We start from the raw sequence: 16,305 nt of genomic DNA, 5'->3' as shown, positions 1-16,305 counted from the left end.
CCCACGGAGTCACAGATGAGGCCCGTGTCAGCCCCACCTTGCAGGTGGGAACCCAGCCCGGGGCCTTTCCGGGACTCCCAAGGCCACAGAGAGCTGGCTCGGTGGCGCCTCCTAGAGGTCCCGCCTGGCCGCCGCAGGGCCCGTTCCCTGGGGGCCGCGTACCCACTGCCGCGGGCAGCTGCGTGTAGATGGAGTTCACGAACACCCCGCCGTTGGCCTGGACCTGGATGGTCTGGGGAGAGGAGGCGGGGCCGCGGTCAGCGCGGGGCGGAGCCCGGCCGGCCCGCCCGCGGAGGGCCGCTGCCACCGCCCCCAGCCGGGCCCTCACCGTGTCGCCTCCGTCCAACCACAGCATCACCGTTCTGAGGCAGTTCTCGTTGTCCGTCAGGCCGCATTTCCGCAGCTCGGCCAGCACGGTGAGGGCGTTGCCTGCACATATCTGACGGCACAGAGCCCACCCGTGTCCTGGGTCGGCCAGCCCCCACCCCGGGCGGGAGGGACTGTGTGTGTGTGGTGCCCTGTGCCCAGGAAGCCCTGCAGGGTCGGGGGCCTCTGGCACCTGGTCACCTCTGGGCAGCTTGTCCAGAGCTGGGAGCCCCTTGGCCCCCATGAGTGTGAGCTTCCTCTCGGAATGGAACCCCAGGGGACTTCACCGCTCGGATGGCCGTCATGGAACCCCTCCTGGGGTGGAGGAGGACGGAGGGTCCCGGGAGGGCCCAGCAGGCGGGGCTCACCTTGGTTAGGACATAGTTGCAGTCCCCGTGCACGTCGTAGAGTTTCTCATCATAGGTGGAGATGTGGGACCCGCCCTGGACGGAGCAGATGCCCGGGCACGGGAGGTCCTGGCACTGCCATAGTCCCCCGGAGCAGGTGCTGGGGGGCGAGCCGTGACAGAGGGGCCATGGTGAGGGGGAGGTGAGCCCCACGCGGGGCAGGGGCGGGGCCGGCCGGGGGACCTACCAGGAGCTGCAGCTGGTGGCGAAGGAGGCCCCCGGGGCGTAGGGGCGGCCGCCGTGCATGCAGGGGCACTGCCGCAGGGGCAGGCAGCCCGAGTGGGTGACGTCGTCCATCACCGTGCCTGGGGAGCAGCGGGGGGTGGGGGGCACAAGTGGTCAGCGGAGGCTGGGCTCAGGCGTTGGAAACACAGCGACCGGATGGGGGCAAAGGCCCAGATAGGGGGCGGTCCCCAAGGGCCTGGAGGACCTGCCTTGGGGGCAGAAGCAGCCGTCGACGCAGTGGTCCTCGCAGAGCTGGGAGCGCTCAGGGTTGGAGCAGGTGTCCGCGCAGGGTGAGCCGCACTCCTGGTATTGCATGTTCAGGGGGCACGTCTGGGCTGTGGGGAGAAGGACAGGGCTTGGCCCCAGGAAGCCACCCTGCTCCCGCCTTCCATGTGCCACCAAGGGTCCCCAAAGGGGCGCCTCTTGCCCCATCTAGCCATCTTCTGAGTGAGGCGGAAGGGGAGAGGAGCGTGGGGCCCCGAGCCTCCGGGGGCAGCCCCCCCGCCCCCACCTGGGTTCAGGGGTGAGCCCAGCTCAGTGTGCCCAAGCCAGGTCCTCCCTCTGGGCCCTCGGGGGCCCGCAGGCCTTTCATATTCCCCTCTGATCTCCTGCCCATCCTCTCACCGTGGGCCCCCCGAGGGGCTCCACCTGCCCGGATCCCCAGCCAGGTGCCAGGTGTCCTGCCTGAGGGTCGCCTCCCTCACACTCTCCCCAGGGACCCAGTGTGGGTGCAGGGCCTTGGGCTCCTCCCCAGTGCATGGGGGCACTCACGGCAGAGGTCAGGGCCCCTCCAGCTCTGCGGCTGTCCCCCGGCGTGGGCACACTGGCGAGAGTACTCCGCGAAGGTGGCACATGGGCAGGTGGGGCAGCGGCACAGGTCCTGGGTGCAGGTGGCCACGTACACCTCGGCATCCACCAGCCTGTGGCACTGAGCAAAGGCTGGGCCCAGCAGGGTGTGGCGACAGATGCCCTCCTGGTGAGACAGAGGCTGGAGGCTCTGTCCTCTGTGCGGTATCGGTGGGGACCCCAGCCCTGCAGCCTTCCCCCAGGCCAGGAAGCCCCCTTCCCCTGAGGTTCCAGCCGGCCAGCCAGCCACCTGCTTGCCCATCGTCCATCACGCATCCATCTTCTCATCCCTCCCTCCATCTACCCATCTGTCCTTCCATCCCTCTGTCCATCTGTCCATCCACATATCTATCCATCCATCCCTCCAGCCAGCCACCCGTCCTTCTGCTCAACCACTGAGAACTTGCTACTGCTCTGTGCAGAGCTCTGCTTGGTGACCCACGACCCTGGACTCCCTGCGCCCACCCCGGGCTCCGGGACACACCTGCCCACAGTGCGCGTGCCCAGGACGGGTGCAGACCCCATGCTGGAGGCGGCTCAGAGAAGGGGGAGGCGGAGGTGCCCACGGTCAGCCAGCCCCAGCAGGGTCAGTGCCGACCTGTCGCTGACCATCCCCCTTGTTCAGCCCCCACCCCTGACTAGCTTCAGTTCCCCAGTTAAGCCTCGTGGATTCTGCTGGTTTTGGGGATCCTGGAGCTGCTAGGCCACTTCCAAAGGCGGGGTCCTCCCAGCACATCGGAAGGGCTTTTGCTCTGGGCTTCCTGAGCGCCCCCCTCTTGGTGAGACTGTGTTTGGGGGGGCACGTATTTGCAGGGGTTGCAGGCAGGCACTCACCTCATCTGTGCAGTTGTCAGCTGGGGAGGGCAGGGGGTCCTGGCACTGCTCCGTGGGCCCATCCAGCTTCTGCAGGTTCCCAAACTGTAGAGGGGTCAGCCTGGCATCTGCAGAGAGGAGGCACTCCATGCAGGGGCCCGGAGGGGCTCTGGGGGCAGAGCTCCCGCCCATGCTCAGGACCCCCGAAACTTCCCTCTGGGGCATCACTGGAAGCGTTGCCACCCCCCGATTTGCTCCCTGCCCAGCGTCCCGGCGAGGCCCCCACCCTGCGCCCCAGCCTCCCTGGGACCGTCCAGCCTGGGCTCGGCCACCTGCTGCGCACTCACTGTGGGCATAGAACTCGTTGATGGCCGGGAGCCCATTGAAATCCCCGCACAGGCCGCAGGTCTGGTTGGCATACCTGGGGTCCAGCTCCAGCTGGGGGCGGGGGAGGGGCAGCTCTAGCTTCTGCGGGCCCGCAGGGCCCCCAGCCCCCATCCACCCAGCTCCCGCAGGGCTGCCCCTGGGTGGGGAGGGGGTCGGGGCGGGCAGCCTCACCAGGGCGCTGTCCTCTCCGTTCCACGTGAAGGTTAGCATCAGCCGGATGTTGACCTTGACGTAGGCACTGCTCTCCTCCACCAGGAGGCCGGCGCGGCTGTAGGGCAGCTCCTCCCTGGGCCGGAAAGTTCGGTGCTCCCACGGGTCCAGCGCCCTCCCCGCCAGCTCTGAGCCCAGCCCACCCTGGAGCCTGGCCCCTCCACACCCGGGCAGGCTCACCGCCTCCCGTTGACCAGGATGGACCCGTTGGAGACCTCCAGTACCAGCCCCTGCGTCTTGAGGGTGATGTGGGTGACCGTGGGCCTGGAGCCCACCAGGCCGCGGCGGAGCTGGAGGTTGAAGTCCTCGTAGGCGGCACCGCAGTGCGCGGAGAAGACGTAGTTGCACAGCCCAGGGAAGCGGAAGACGTCGCCGTCGAAGGTCTTGTAGTGGAAGTCGCCCCACGTGCTGCACACCCGCCCGCCATGCGCCGTGTTCAGGGCTGTGGGGAGTGCGCGGTGGGGGAGGGCAGCCTTCCCTGGGACCAGGCCCCCGGTTTCGGGGTGGGGAGCCGCCTCCCCCTTCCTCACTCCCCTCTGCTCCGGATTCTCCCATTCCTCCGACACCAGCACCCGGGTCAGCCCCCAGCAGAACCATCTACAGGGATGGCTCCCAGCCACGCCCAAGGCCCGGCTCCAGCCCAGCTCCAGCTTCCCGGCTGCCCACACTGTCCCGGCTTCATCCCCAGGTCTGTGGCCACCCCCTGAGGCTGGCAAACACCCCTGCCCCTGTGGGCAATGGGCGACCACTTACAGCTCATGGTGGGGAAGCCAGTGATGGGCGGGATGAAGGTCACACGCCGGGCTGCAGAGTGAGCCGTGTCACACCCGAACGTGGCCGGGCAGGGACCAGCCAGGACGCCCCTTCCCCGGACTGCCGTCCTCCTCACTGGCTACCCCGGGGCAGCAGGGAGCCTCAGGCCAACCCTGGCCCAGCCAAGGGAGCCCAGGACTAACGCTGTCCCCTCCAGGACCCTATCCATCTGCCCAGGACACGCTCCTGCCCAGGTCTGTGTGTTTCCCCGATTGTGTGTGTGTGTGTGAGCATGCGAGTGTGTCCACGCCTGCGAGTGAGTGGGTGGGCATTCATGTAAGCACAGACGTGTGGGTGTGAACATGTGTGTGCACACGTGTGTGAGTGCATGTGAGCGTCTGAGCCCGTCCGCTCGGTGCCTTTGTTTTCTTAGACCCCCTCCGCTGTCCCGTCCTATGGGCAGATGGGATCCAGGAGGGTCTCTGTGGCACGTCGCTAATGCGGCAAAGGGTCCACCCCCCACCCCTGCCCAGATCCCCTGCCAGCTCCGTGTGGGGCCCTTTCTACCACTGTCCACCCTCTCACCGTTCATGGTAGCCTCCTGACTCGCCCAGCTCTGCTCCGCGCTGCCCTGGGTCTCTGTGGGAAAAGGGAACCGGAGTCCCTGAGAAGCCTGACATCAGCCACCTGTCCCTTGGTCTCCAAGGGCTGCAGGATGGTGGCCACGTGAACAGCACCCGATGCCGGGATGGGAGCTTCGGCAGGGAGCTGACCCGCCCTCCCCGTCTGCACCGCATCTCGCTGTGGCTCAGGGTAGAATGGAATCAGGAAAAGCTGTTGGCCTCACTGACCCCAGGCCACCCCAGGGAGAGCGTTCGGCCCCATCCACACATCCCTCAGAGAAGGACAGAGCCTGGCTTTGTTGGGGAGAAGGACACACACGGCTGGGGAGGCTCCCGGGCGTCACTTAGCAGAAACCCAAGACCAGAGCCAGCTCCACCTTAAAACTACCAGCCGTGGCAGGTGGGAGGCCTGGGGGGCCCAGTGCCGGCACGGCTCCCCAGGTCACCTGTGTGTCCCCCGCCACCAGGCACAGGTGCCCCCACAATCTTGATGGACAGGACTGTGCCCCCCTCCAGGCCCCTCTGTCTCAGGCTCAGGCTGGGGCACCCCGCTCTCGGGCTAGCGCCTCCGAATTCCTTCATCACGTCTGTGGGGGTCTCCATGCTCGGCCGAAGCCGGCGCCTCTTCGGGAGTGGGAGGGGCAGCCCCAGGGGTCCCCATGTCCCCAGTGGCGCTGGGGCTCGGCTCCACAGCTACCATGCCAGCCTCCACTCCCTGTGCGACTTTCCCGTCTGGGACACCGACATGGGAACCACAGGGACTGGCCTGGGATTTCTCTCTCCTCCTAAGGGCCCTAGTTGACTGCGTTTCCCAGAAGCATGGCTGCTCCCCCATCCGCCCCTGACCCCCGACCTGCGGCCCCTCCCACGTGTGTCCGCTGTGGTACCCACCCCATGGTCGGGAAATCAGGGGGCTTCACACGGACAGGCTCACGTGTCACACCCTCCTTGGGCCAGGTGACGGCCCAGTGAGCCTGGGTCCAGCGCTTGGCCAGAGAAATGCCTGCTGTTGACCACCCCATCACGCTGTAGTCCGGTGCACATCGTCCTGATGGGAAGCCCCCCCACGCAGGGCCCAACCTCACCCACCCCTAAGGGGGCTTCAGCCCAGGGGACACCCATCTGAGGCAGGAGGTAGATGGGCTCCAGGCTAGATGTTTACATCCAGCCTCCCGTCTGCACTTGGAGATGGAAATAACAGGAACAGGGTAAAAAGCTGGGCTTTGCTTCTGGTGGATGCTTTGAGGTAACAGCCGTGGCAGGAGCAGAGAGGGGCTAACCTTTGTTTGAGGAAAAGATCAAGAGATCACGTACTTCCCATCCCTGGGGCAAGGGAGACACTGCACACGCGCAGAAAGGCTCCTTGGGGGTCAAAAAGGAGGGGCCGCCACCCCCTAATAGGTGATGCCAAGGCCTCCCATAGGCCTCTGGGCTGGGATCCATCTTGGCTAAAGGTTGCGCACGCATGTTGGGGAGGGTCCTAGGGCGGTTAAGGGTGTGGAAAGGGAAACCGGATAATTGGCCAGAGGTAAACAGAGACCCGGAAGAACTGCCCTGTATGAATGACTTCACTGCCTCTTTCCTGGGGTCCTCCTCCTTGGGGGGGGCGCCCACACCCTTTCTCTCTGGGGGAGGTGAGTGGTTAGGATTAGGGTATCTCTGCCTTGCTTCTGTCTTAACTAAACAAACTGTTTCTCTGGGAGCTCTCCCACAGGTTGTGCTGTGTCTCTAGTAATAAACTTTGTACCTGTTTTTACAGTTTTCGCCTCCCTGAGAAATGCATTTTCCAGTGGGGTCAAGGGCCAGGGGAACCTTGCTTCTGGCCCTGAGCCCCTGGGGGACTAGCAGCTGGGATTCCTGGTTTTCATCCAGGCTGCCCAGGCCCACTTCCTGAGCAGGGAACTAGGTCTTGCTTCAAGCCACGGCTCACTGCTCCGTCTCCCAGCCCATGCCCGCCACGGCGCGCGTCTCCTTCTGACAGGAGCACAGACCCATCCCAGGGATTTGCCCCCAGCCAGAGGGAGGGGAGTGGGCTGACGGCAGGCCTGCTGCCCCGGAGCTGAGGCAGGCTGGCCGGCCACCCAAACCGTGCGGGACCCCCACCGGGAGCTCCCATGGGAATGCCCCCCCCACCCCGTACCCAGCCCAGTTCGCCCTCCCAGAAAGGCGGCTTGGGGCAGGGGCTCTGGGAGACAACCCCCTCCCCTTCAGCACCTCCCTTTCACAGATGGAGAGAGCCTCGGGCTGGTGCCCACCTGCCCAGACCCCCGAGCTTGGGCTGAGGTGCTGTAGAGGGGCTGCCGGAGCAGTCCATGGGGCCCGGGGACGGAGGGGTGGCCCCCGGTGGCCAGGGCTCCAGGCCAGCCCAGCTGGGTGTCACCGGCCGCCCCAGGCAGCATCTTTCGTGTTGACAGTAAGCGTTAGGGCTCACGGTGCTTCCCCGGCTTGGAGTGCCACAGGGCCAGACAGGCGGCAGTCAGGTGAGGACGAGAAAGACCGCAGGGCAGTTATAGCTCCAGGAGCAGAGCCGGCGCTGGGATGGGGCTGCCGTGATGGCCGTGACCCCGGGCCAGCCCAGAGGGCGGAGTGTGGGAGATGCAACCCTGCTGCTCTCCCTGCCGTCAGGCAGCTGTGCCGTCCCCTGCCCGCTCTGCTCTGGGGGCCTCACGGGAACCAGAGAGAACCCCCAGCCCAGTCTCCTCACCCAGAGCCCCCCCAACCCCATCCCGGAGGCTGAGACCCTCAGTTTCCCCAGGGGGACCTAACTTTTCCCAACGCAGCTGGGCGCTCCGGGGGGGCCGGGAGTTTGGCGCGTGCAGGGCCCCACGGAGGACACGCTGTGCAGTGTCGGCAGGAGACACACAGGCGAGTGGCCTGCGGGGGCCGACGAGATGGAGTGAGGGGCTTAGGCCCTACCTGCTTTCTGCACCAAGGGCAGGACCACCAGGGCCCAGGCCAGGGCCCGGCACCTGCTCTGGGCACCCATCCTGAGGGCCGGCACGGCGGTGGGCTGGCGGCGAGGAGGGAGTGGGGCACGACGCTCGCTCCCCTGGGGGCCCTGGGGCTTATATAGCGGGAAGCCTTGGCCCCGTGCCCAGCTCCTGGGCCACGCAGGGTGCTGTCCTCTCCCCACGGCAGCCACGTGTGTTTGCTCTTGGGGAGGGGCCGTGGCACACAAGAGCCTAGAGGAGGAAGGATCTGCGGCTCTGGGCCCCAGAGGTGCAGGACCCCTCCCCCACGCCCCAGCCCGCCGCTTCTGAGATCAGGAGAGAAAGCGTGGACGGAGCCGGAGGGTGGTGCTGGCAAAGCCCCCACAAAGCAGGGCCGCCTCGGCCTGCCTGGGTCCCGCCTTGCTGCAGCCCCGCGCCCGCGATAGGATGGGCCCGGGGAGGGTGCGGTGTGTGGGCAGCAGGCGGGCTCAGACCCCGGGGCAGCACCTCCCGGGAGCCTGGCTGAGGCGGTCAGGGGGGATTGGAGGGGAAGAGGCAGCCGTGGGGGAGCTGCCCAGAGGTGCTCACCACCCCATCCCCGAGGGGTGAGCAGGGGCTGCAAGGCCATCACTCCGCCTGGCGGGGGCGGCGGGGGTCCTGCTCGCTGCGGGGTGTGCATGCCATGTATGGAGGGGGATACCAGTCTGCAGGCTCCCGGGGGTCCCAGAGCTCCCAGCTGTGCCAGCAGGACCCTGCCAGGCCTCTGGGCTCCTCTCTGTCACCAAGTTCAAACTCAAGGGGAAACTGAGGCCCTGAGGATGGACGCCCTGGCGCGCACGCCGGGACTGGCCAAGGCAGGGCTGGGGGCTCCCAGCCTGGGTCCTGTTTGACCCTCGCCTCATGCCCAAGGCCGGCTGGTTAACCCCAGGGAAGGGGCACAGAGGAATCCCAAACCCACCTGGGGTCCCCGGCCAACGGCAGGCTGAGCAGGGACCCGTGTACAAAGTGATGTGGCCCCGGGGCCCCCCGCAGGGCTGACGGGGGGCACTGGGGAACCAGGGATCTCTAAACCCCAGTACCTGCCCCAAGCGGGAGCCACGAAGGCCTGCTCCCCTGACTGGTATGGCAGGTTTTGGGGGGGCCCTGGTCAGTGCAGCCCCCCAGCCACACTCCTCCCCCCCCCGTCCATTCCCTCCTCTGGCTCTGGCTCTCAGCCACTGGGCGTCCTCACCCCAAACCTGCTGTGTCTGAGCACAGGACGGCTGGGGGGCGGGGTGCACAGGCCCCCACCCCCACCCCCGCCCTGCCCTCCGCCTTTGTCTTTCGGATAAGTCCGTTGAAGTGGAATTTCTGGGGAAAAGGGAAACCCCATCTTAAAGCTCTAAACGTCTTTTACCGATGTCATCCCCCCAGCTTGGCCAATGGCCCCACAGGTCCTGCGTCTCCTTTTGGTTCCTGGTGTCTTTGGGCCGTTTCCGGCACCGGCAGCAGCATGGGGGCTCCTGCAGACCTAGGCCCTGGGTCTCAGCTCAGGCTCAGACCCCACTCACTGCCCGCTTCTGGGACCCCAGGGCAGGCGCTCAGGCTGCCCTCCAGCTGTCCCTCCCCCATCCTCACTGTCACCTCCCGGCCTGGGGTGCGTGATCTCCAAAGTTCTCTTTCACAGCCAACCCAGTTGTCCCCTCTGCAGAGGGCACAGCTGGAGGGGCCTCTGGGGGAGGGCTGGGTGGGGCCCCTTGCAGAACAGGCCTGGAGGGTGCGCTGGACCCCTCCCTCCACCCTCCTAACCCCGCCCTCCTGAGCTCTCAGGCTGTGGCTGGGCCTGGCCTTCCTGCCCTCGCTCCAGGCCAACAGCCGGTGCTCGAGGCCGTGGCACCTGGTCCCTCATGTGGGTGGGGAGTGCACACAGCCCGGACCCCTGAATCCACCTGAAGGAAGGAAGGAAGCAGGGAATCTGGCCTCCCAGACTGAGCCCCCGTGCCCGCCTTCTCCCCGCTCCCGAAGCCTCAGCTCTCAATCTGTACCCCTGGCCCAGAGCTGAGCTGGGCGCCTTCAAGGCTGGTACATCCCTCCGCCCGCCCTGGGTGGCCAGCACCACACAGCCATCAGAGGGGCCCCGCCAGCCCCAGTGCCCACGAAGGTCGGCCCCTCGCTCCGCACCCGCCAGCACCATGTGTGAGCAGCCTGGGCGCCTCGGCCCTCGAGGATGTTATCTCTTCAAGCTTCAAGGTTATCGTCTGCCCCCCCCCCACCAGCACCCCGGAAGGAACACTCCATGTGGCAGGGGCCTGGCCCATCTGTTCACAGCTGGCACACAGTAGGCACTCAGTCAGTGCACCGGAAGACTGAGGGGGCGGACGGCTGTGCCATGGCCCGACGCTGCCCTTTCCCCCCCGGAGCACCACCCTCGGGCAGGGCTGGCCGTGGGGGCCGCCAGGGTCGCAGGATTGAGACATCCCGGATGTGGACCGCCAAGCCCAGCCTGTTTGCCCAGCGAGTTTACCCCTTCACAGTTGAGAGAGCCGAGGACAGAAGAAGAAGGAAGCGAAGCGTGAGGCTGCTGGGAAGGAGAGCCCGGGCCAGGCCTCCCGGGGCTTGGGGAGGCCGCAGGGACGTGCCAGGGACCTGCCCCGCCTGGGGCGCACCCTGTCCCGCGCTCAGCCTGCAGAGCCCGCAGGCAGACGTGATCCCACCCCCCAGAAAAGACCCCCCACACACAGAGCCCAGAGCTGGGCTGCCCCGGCCAGTCCCTCGGCCCTGTTGGAAGCCCCTGGAGGGGTCATCACAGAACGCTGGGCGCCCTTCTCAGCTCACCCCTCCCTGCCCACCGGCCTCTCACCACAGCAGTGCGGAGTCAGGGCCAGGGGCACTGGGGTGCATCAAGCTTCAGGCATTTATCGAGTGCTGGCTGTTTGCCCAGCTCCACACCGGACACCATGGAGGGTTCAGGAGTACAAGGTATGGCCCTGGGGGCGTCAAAGGCCTGGCTGGCTCTAGGCCTGCTCAGAGCCCGGCCCCGGGCCGTCTAGGGATGCAGGCCTTCTGCACCTGCTGCCTCCGCGGGGAGTGGAAGCCTCCACTTGCCCGATGGGGTGCTCCCCACCCTAGTCCATACCCGGGTAGTGTAGGGGGGTGGGATCAGGCTCCACCGGGGCATCCTCGTCCCCAGAGCGGCCACCATGGTGAGAAAGGCTGTGCCCACTCCCCTAACCCTGCCCCAGGGCTGCAAGAATGTGGAGACCCTCCCCCAGGAAGCCCCTGCCCTGTGTGAAGACCAAGACCCCCCACCCCCACCCAACATCTTCTTCTATTTCCTGGTCTTCACACAACCCCTTTCCTTGCCCGTTTCATCTCTCCGTCCCTCTCACCCTCCTTCCCTCCTTCCTTTCTGCCTCTAGCAAATTCTGAGCCCCAAGCCCTGGGGATTTGACGTGGCCAAGGATAAGAGAGGGCCCCTTTGGAGCTCACGGCTCACTGGCCATATAAGGGAGCAGTGAGAGCTTTGAAGGAACCAAAGCTCTCTGTGGGGCTAGGGTGACGTTGAGCTGAAGGAAGGGGAAGAGGCAGCCTTTAGCAAATTAGGGAACAGCAGGTGCAAAGGGCCTGGGGCAGGGATCAACATGGCTCCTTGGAGGGTCTGAAGGCACCTGGTGTGGCTGGTACTGGGGCACCTGCAAGAAGGGAGCTGGCTGTGGCGTGGGCAAGGTTGGACCAGGGGAGGAGTCAGGGTTTACTCTGAATTTGGGGGGTACAGTTTACTGGAGCATTTAAAGCAGGGAAACCATAGGGGATTTTTTTTTTATCTGTGTAGAGAAATGTATATAACTTAAAATTTACCATTTTAAGTGTACATTAACTGGCATTAAGTACATTCACAGTGCTGTGCGACCATCACCACTACCCTCTCTAGAACTCTTCTATCATCCCAAAGAGACTCTACCCATTAAACAACTCCCCCTCCCCCTCCCCCAGGCCCTGGCCCTGGCCCGGTCCTTCCTACTTTCTGTGTCTGTGAATTTGACTATTCTAGGTCCTCGTGTAAGTGGAATTGTACGGTGTTTGTTCTCTTGTGACTGGATTATTCACTCTGCACAATGCCTGTAAGGTTCATCCACATGGTAGCCTGTGTCAGAATTTCCTTTTTTGGGGGGGGGGTACGCGGGCCTCTCACTGTTGTGGCCTCTCCCGTTGCGGAGCACAGGCTCCGGACGCGCAGGCTCGGCGGCCATGGCTCACGGGCCCAGCCGCTCCACGGCATGTGGGATCCTCCCGGACCGGGGCACGAACCCGTGTCCCCTGCATCGGCAGGCGGACTCTCACCACTGCGCCACCAGGGAAGCCCAAGAATTTCCTTTTTTAAGGCTGAATAATACTCCATTGTATGAATAGACTACGTTTTGTTTATCCACTCATCCTTTGATGGACATTTAGGTTGTTCTCACCTTTTGGCTATAGTGAATAAGGCCATGACGTCATCAACATGACGGTGTGAATATCTGAGTCCCTGCTTTCAATTCTTCTGGGTACATACCTAGGAGTAGAATCGCTAGATCATATCATAAGTCTATGTTTAACTTTTTGAGGAATCACCAAACAACAGAAGCGTTTTACATTCCCAGCAGCAGTGCCCAAAGTTTCCAATTTTTCCACATCCTTGCCAGTGCTTCTTATATGCCCTCTTTTTTAATGATAGCCATCCTAACAGGTATGAAGTGGTACCTCACATGGTCCTGATTTGCATTTCTCTAATGGCTGTTGATGTTGAGCATCTGTTCCCGTGCTAATTAGCTGTTTGCATATCTTCTTTGGAAAAATGTCTATTCAAGTCCTTTGCTCATTTTTGAGCTGGGTTGTTTGGTTTTTTTTGTTGTTGAGTTTTAGGAGTTCTTTTTTTTAAAATTAATTAATTGATTTATTTATTTGGCTTCGTTTCTGTGCGAGGACTTTCTCTAGTTGCGGCGAAGGGGGGCCACTCCTCATTGCGGTGTGCGGGCCTCTCACTGTCGCGGCCTCTCCCGTTGTGGAGCACAGGCTCCAGACGCACAGGCTCAGTAGTTGTGGCTCACGGGCCCAGTTGCTCCGCGGCATGTGGGATCTTCCCAGACCAGGGCTCGAACCCTTGTCCCCTGCATTGGCAGGCAGAAGGAGTTCTTAATATCCTGAATATTAATCCCTAATCATATATATGATTTACAAATATTTTCTCCATTCTGTGTTTGTCTTCTCACTCTCTTGATAATGTCCTTTGATGCAGAAAGGTTTTAGTTTTGATGTAGTCCAATTTATCAATTTTCTTTTGTTGGCTGTGCTTTTAGGGTCATATCCAAAAATCATTGCCAAATACAGCATCACAAGGATTTTTCCCTAATTTTCTTCTAAGACTTCCATAGTTTTAGCTCTTACATTTAGGTCTTCGATCTATTTCGAGCTAATTTTCATATATGGTGTCAGATGAGAGTCCAACTTCACTCTTTTGCTTGTGGATATCAGGTTTTCCCAGCACCATTTGTTGAAACGCCTCCTTTCCCCTATTGAATGGCCTTAGCACACTTGTCAAAAACCAATTGACTGTGTGTGCCCGGGCTTGTTTCTGCATTATCTCTTCCATTCCATTGGTCTGCATGTCTGTCTTTATGGCAGTACCACAGTGTTTTGAGTACTGCAGCTTTGTAATAAGTTTTGAAATCAGGAAGAATGAGTCTTGCAACTTTGTTCTTCTTTTTCAAGAGTAATTTGACTATTCCCTTGAGATTCCACATGAATTTCTGTATGGATTTTTCTATTTCTGCAAAAACACCATTGGGGTTTTGATAAGGATTACATAAAATCTGTATATCTCTTTGGGTAATATTGTTATCTTATCGGAATTAAGTCTTCAAATCCATGGATATGAGATATTTTCTACTTATTTATGTATTCCTTAATTTCCTTCAGCAATGTTTTGTAATTTTTAAAATAAATTTATTTACTTAATTTATTTATTTTTGGCTGCATTGGGTCTTTGTTGCTGCACATGGGCTTTCTCCAGTTGCAGCGAGCGGGGGCTACTCTTCATTGCAGTGTGCAGGCTTCTCATTGCGGTGGCTTCTCTTGCTGTGGAACACAGGTTCTAGGCTCATGGGTTTCAGTAGTTGTGGCTCTCGGGTTCTAGAGTGCAGGCTCAGTAGTTGTGGCACATGGGCTTAACTGCTCCACGGCATGTGGGATCTGCCCAGACCAGGGCCTGAACCTGGGTCCCCTGCATCAGCAGGAGGATTCTTAACCACTGCACCATGAGGGAAGTCCCAATGTTTTGTAATTTTCATTGTACAAGTCTTTTGCCTCTTTGCTTAACTTTAATCCTAAGTATTTTATTATTTTTGATGCTACTGTGAATGGAATTATTTTCTTAATTTCCTCTTTGGGTTGTTCCTTGCTAGTGTATAGCAACTTGCTGAATTCATTTATTAGCTCTGTCTTAATCCATTTGGGCTGATATAACAAAATGCCACAGACTAGGTTGTTTATGAACAACAGAAATTTATTTCTCACAGTTCTGGAGACTGGAATTCAGCCAGCATGATTGGGTTCTGGTGAAAGCCCTCTTCCTGGTTTCAGGCTACCCACTTCTTGCAAAGTCCACAGGGGCTAGTGATCTCTCTGGAGCTGCTTTTATAAGGCACTAATCCCATTCATGAGAGCTCCACTTTCATGACTTAAGCACCTCCCAAATGCCCCACCTCCTAATACCGTCACCTTTGAGGGTTAGAATATCAACATATGGATTTTGGATGGAAACACACCATAGCAAGCTTGAATCATTTTTGGTAGAATTTTCAGAAATTTCTACATATAAAATTATGTCATTTGTGACCAGGGATAGTTTATTTTCCAATCTGGGTGCCTTTTACTTCTTTTTCTTGCCTAATTGCTTTGGCTAGAACTTCTAATACTGTGTTGAATAGAAGCAATGAACATACGCATCATTGTCTTGTTCCTGATTTTAAAGGAAAAGCTTTTATCTTTCACCATTAAGTATGACATTAACTGTGGGCTTTTCATATACGGCCTTTATTATATTGAGATAGTGTCCTTCTAGTCTTAGTTTGTTGAGTTCCTAATCATGAAAAGATATTGAAATTTGGCAAATTCTTTTTCTGCATTAATTGAGATGTGGGTTTTTTCCCTTTTCAATCTATTAATGTGGTGATTGGTTGGTTTTTGTATGTTGAACATCCTTGCATTCCTGGAATAAAACTCACTTGATCATGGTGTAGAAACCTTTTAATATACTTCTGAATTTGTTTGCTAGTATTTTGTTGAGGATTTTTGCATAACTATTCACGAGGGATATTGGTACGTAGTTTTCTTTATTTGGACCAAACATAGTTTCTTTTGTTGTTTTTTTTTGAGGTTTTTGATTACTGATTTGATCTCCTTCCTAGTTAAAGGTCTATTCAGTTTGTCTGTTTCTTCATGAGTAAGTTTTGTTAGACTGTGTTTCTAGGCATTTTTCCATTTCTTCTAGGTTATCAAATTTGTTGGCATGCAATTGTTCATACTATTCCCTTTAATCATATTTTTAGTATTATTTGTATTATATTTATTTCTTTGTGATTTTAGTTTTTAATATACTATATTGCCCTCATTAGATTATACCTTCATATTCATAGAACAATATAAACTAATGCCAGTAATAATAATATTGTGGTACAAAAGATCCTGAAGCCTTTTTTTTTAACTGTTTTGAGAACCATACATGGTATTATATTTTATTTCATTCTGTTATTTTAATTTTTTATTTAAATATAGTTGATACACAATATTATACAATTTACAGGTGTACAAATAGTGATTTACAATTTTTAAAGGTTATGCTTCATTTATAGTTATTATAAAATATTGGCCATATTCCCCATGTAGTACAATATATTCTCATAGCTTATTTGTTTTATACATAATAGTTTGTACCTCTTAATCCCATACCCCTATGTTGCCCTCCCCCCTCCCTACTACCCACTGGTAACCACAATCTTTTCTCTACAACTATGAGTCTGTTGTTGTATTCACTAGTTTATTGTATTTTTTTGATTCCACATATAAGTGATATCACCAGTATTTGTCTGTCTCTGTTTGACTTATTTCATTTAGTATAATACCCTCCAAGTCCATCCATGTTGTTGCAAACCTTTAATCACATTTATCTCTATAAAATTGACAGTAATGCCCCTTTCATTTCTGATTTTAAATTTTGATTCTTCTTCCTTTTTTTTCTTAGTGCATTTAGTTAAAGGTTTGTCAACTTTGTTGATCTTGTCAAAGAACCACCTTTTGGTTTTGTTGGCTCTCTTTGTTGTTTTTCTATTCTCTATTTTATTTATCTCTGCTCTAACCTTTATTTATTCCTTCCTTCTGCTAGATTTGAGTTTAGTTTTCTCTTCTTTTTCTAGTTCTTTAAGGTGTAAAGTTAAGTTATTGGTTTGAGATCTCTTTTCTTTTTTAATGTAGGTTTTACAGCTATAAATTTTCTTCTTAGCACTGCCTTTGCTGAATCTCCTGTTTTGGTATGTTGTGTTTTTGTTTTCATTCATCTCTAAGGATTTTCTCATTTCTTCTTTGACCTATTAGTTGTTTAAGAGTGTGTTGTTTACGTTCCATGTATTTGTGAATTTTACAAATTTCCTTCCATTATTGATTTTTAGCTTTATTCCTTTATGGTTAGAAAAGATACTTTATATGATATTAATCTTTTAACATTTACTAAAG

General features: G+C 57.6%; 1 protein-coding gene across 1 annotated transcript in view; it reads right to left on the bottom strand.

Annotated features, from left to right (window-relative positions):
* Positions 1 to 16,305, bottom strand: part of MUC5B (mucin 5B, oligomeric mucus/gel-forming) — a 51,818-nt gene that overhangs the window by 25,482 nt on the left and 10,031 nt on the right. Inside the window, exons 4-17 of the mRNA XM_070046187.1 lie at positions 7,547 to 7,640; positions 5,216 to 5,362; positions 4,593 to 4,646; positions 4,008 to 4,142; positions 3,435 to 3,696; positions 3,216 to 3,330; positions 3,005 to 3,095; positions 2,679 to 2,785; positions 1,770 to 1,971; positions 1,208 to 1,333; positions 961 to 1,078; positions 735 to 873; positions 329 to 439; positions 163 to 232 (exon numbers count right to left, since the gene is read on the bottom strand). Of these exons, the coding sequence (XP_069902288.1) occupies positions 163 to 232; positions 329 to 439; positions 735 to 873; positions 961 to 1,078; positions 1,208 to 1,333; positions 1,770 to 1,971; positions 2,679 to 2,785; positions 3,005 to 3,095; positions 3,216 to 3,330; positions 3,435 to 3,696; positions 4,008 to 4,142; positions 4,593 to 4,646; positions 5,216 to 5,362; positions 7,547 to 7,640 (1,771 nt within the window). The remainder of the gene's footprint in view (positions 1 to 162; positions 233 to 328; positions 440 to 734; positions 874 to 960; positions 1,079 to 1,207; positions 1,334 to 1,769; positions 1,972 to 2,678; positions 2,786 to 3,004; positions 3,096 to 3,215; positions 3,331 to 3,434; positions 3,697 to 4,007; positions 4,143 to 4,592; positions 4,647 to 5,215; positions 5,363 to 7,546; positions 7,641 to 16,305) is intronic.

This window comes from Globicephala melas, chromosome 8 (assembly GCF_963455315.2).
Source record: "Globicephala melas chromosome 8, mGloMel1.2, whole genome shotgun sequence".
Lineage (NCBI taxonomy): Eukaryota > Metazoa > Chordata > Mammalia > Artiodactyla > Delphinidae > Globicephala > Globicephala melas.
Note: the sequence above shows the minus strand (reverse complement) of the source record. Positions and strands in the feature narration are given on the sequence as shown.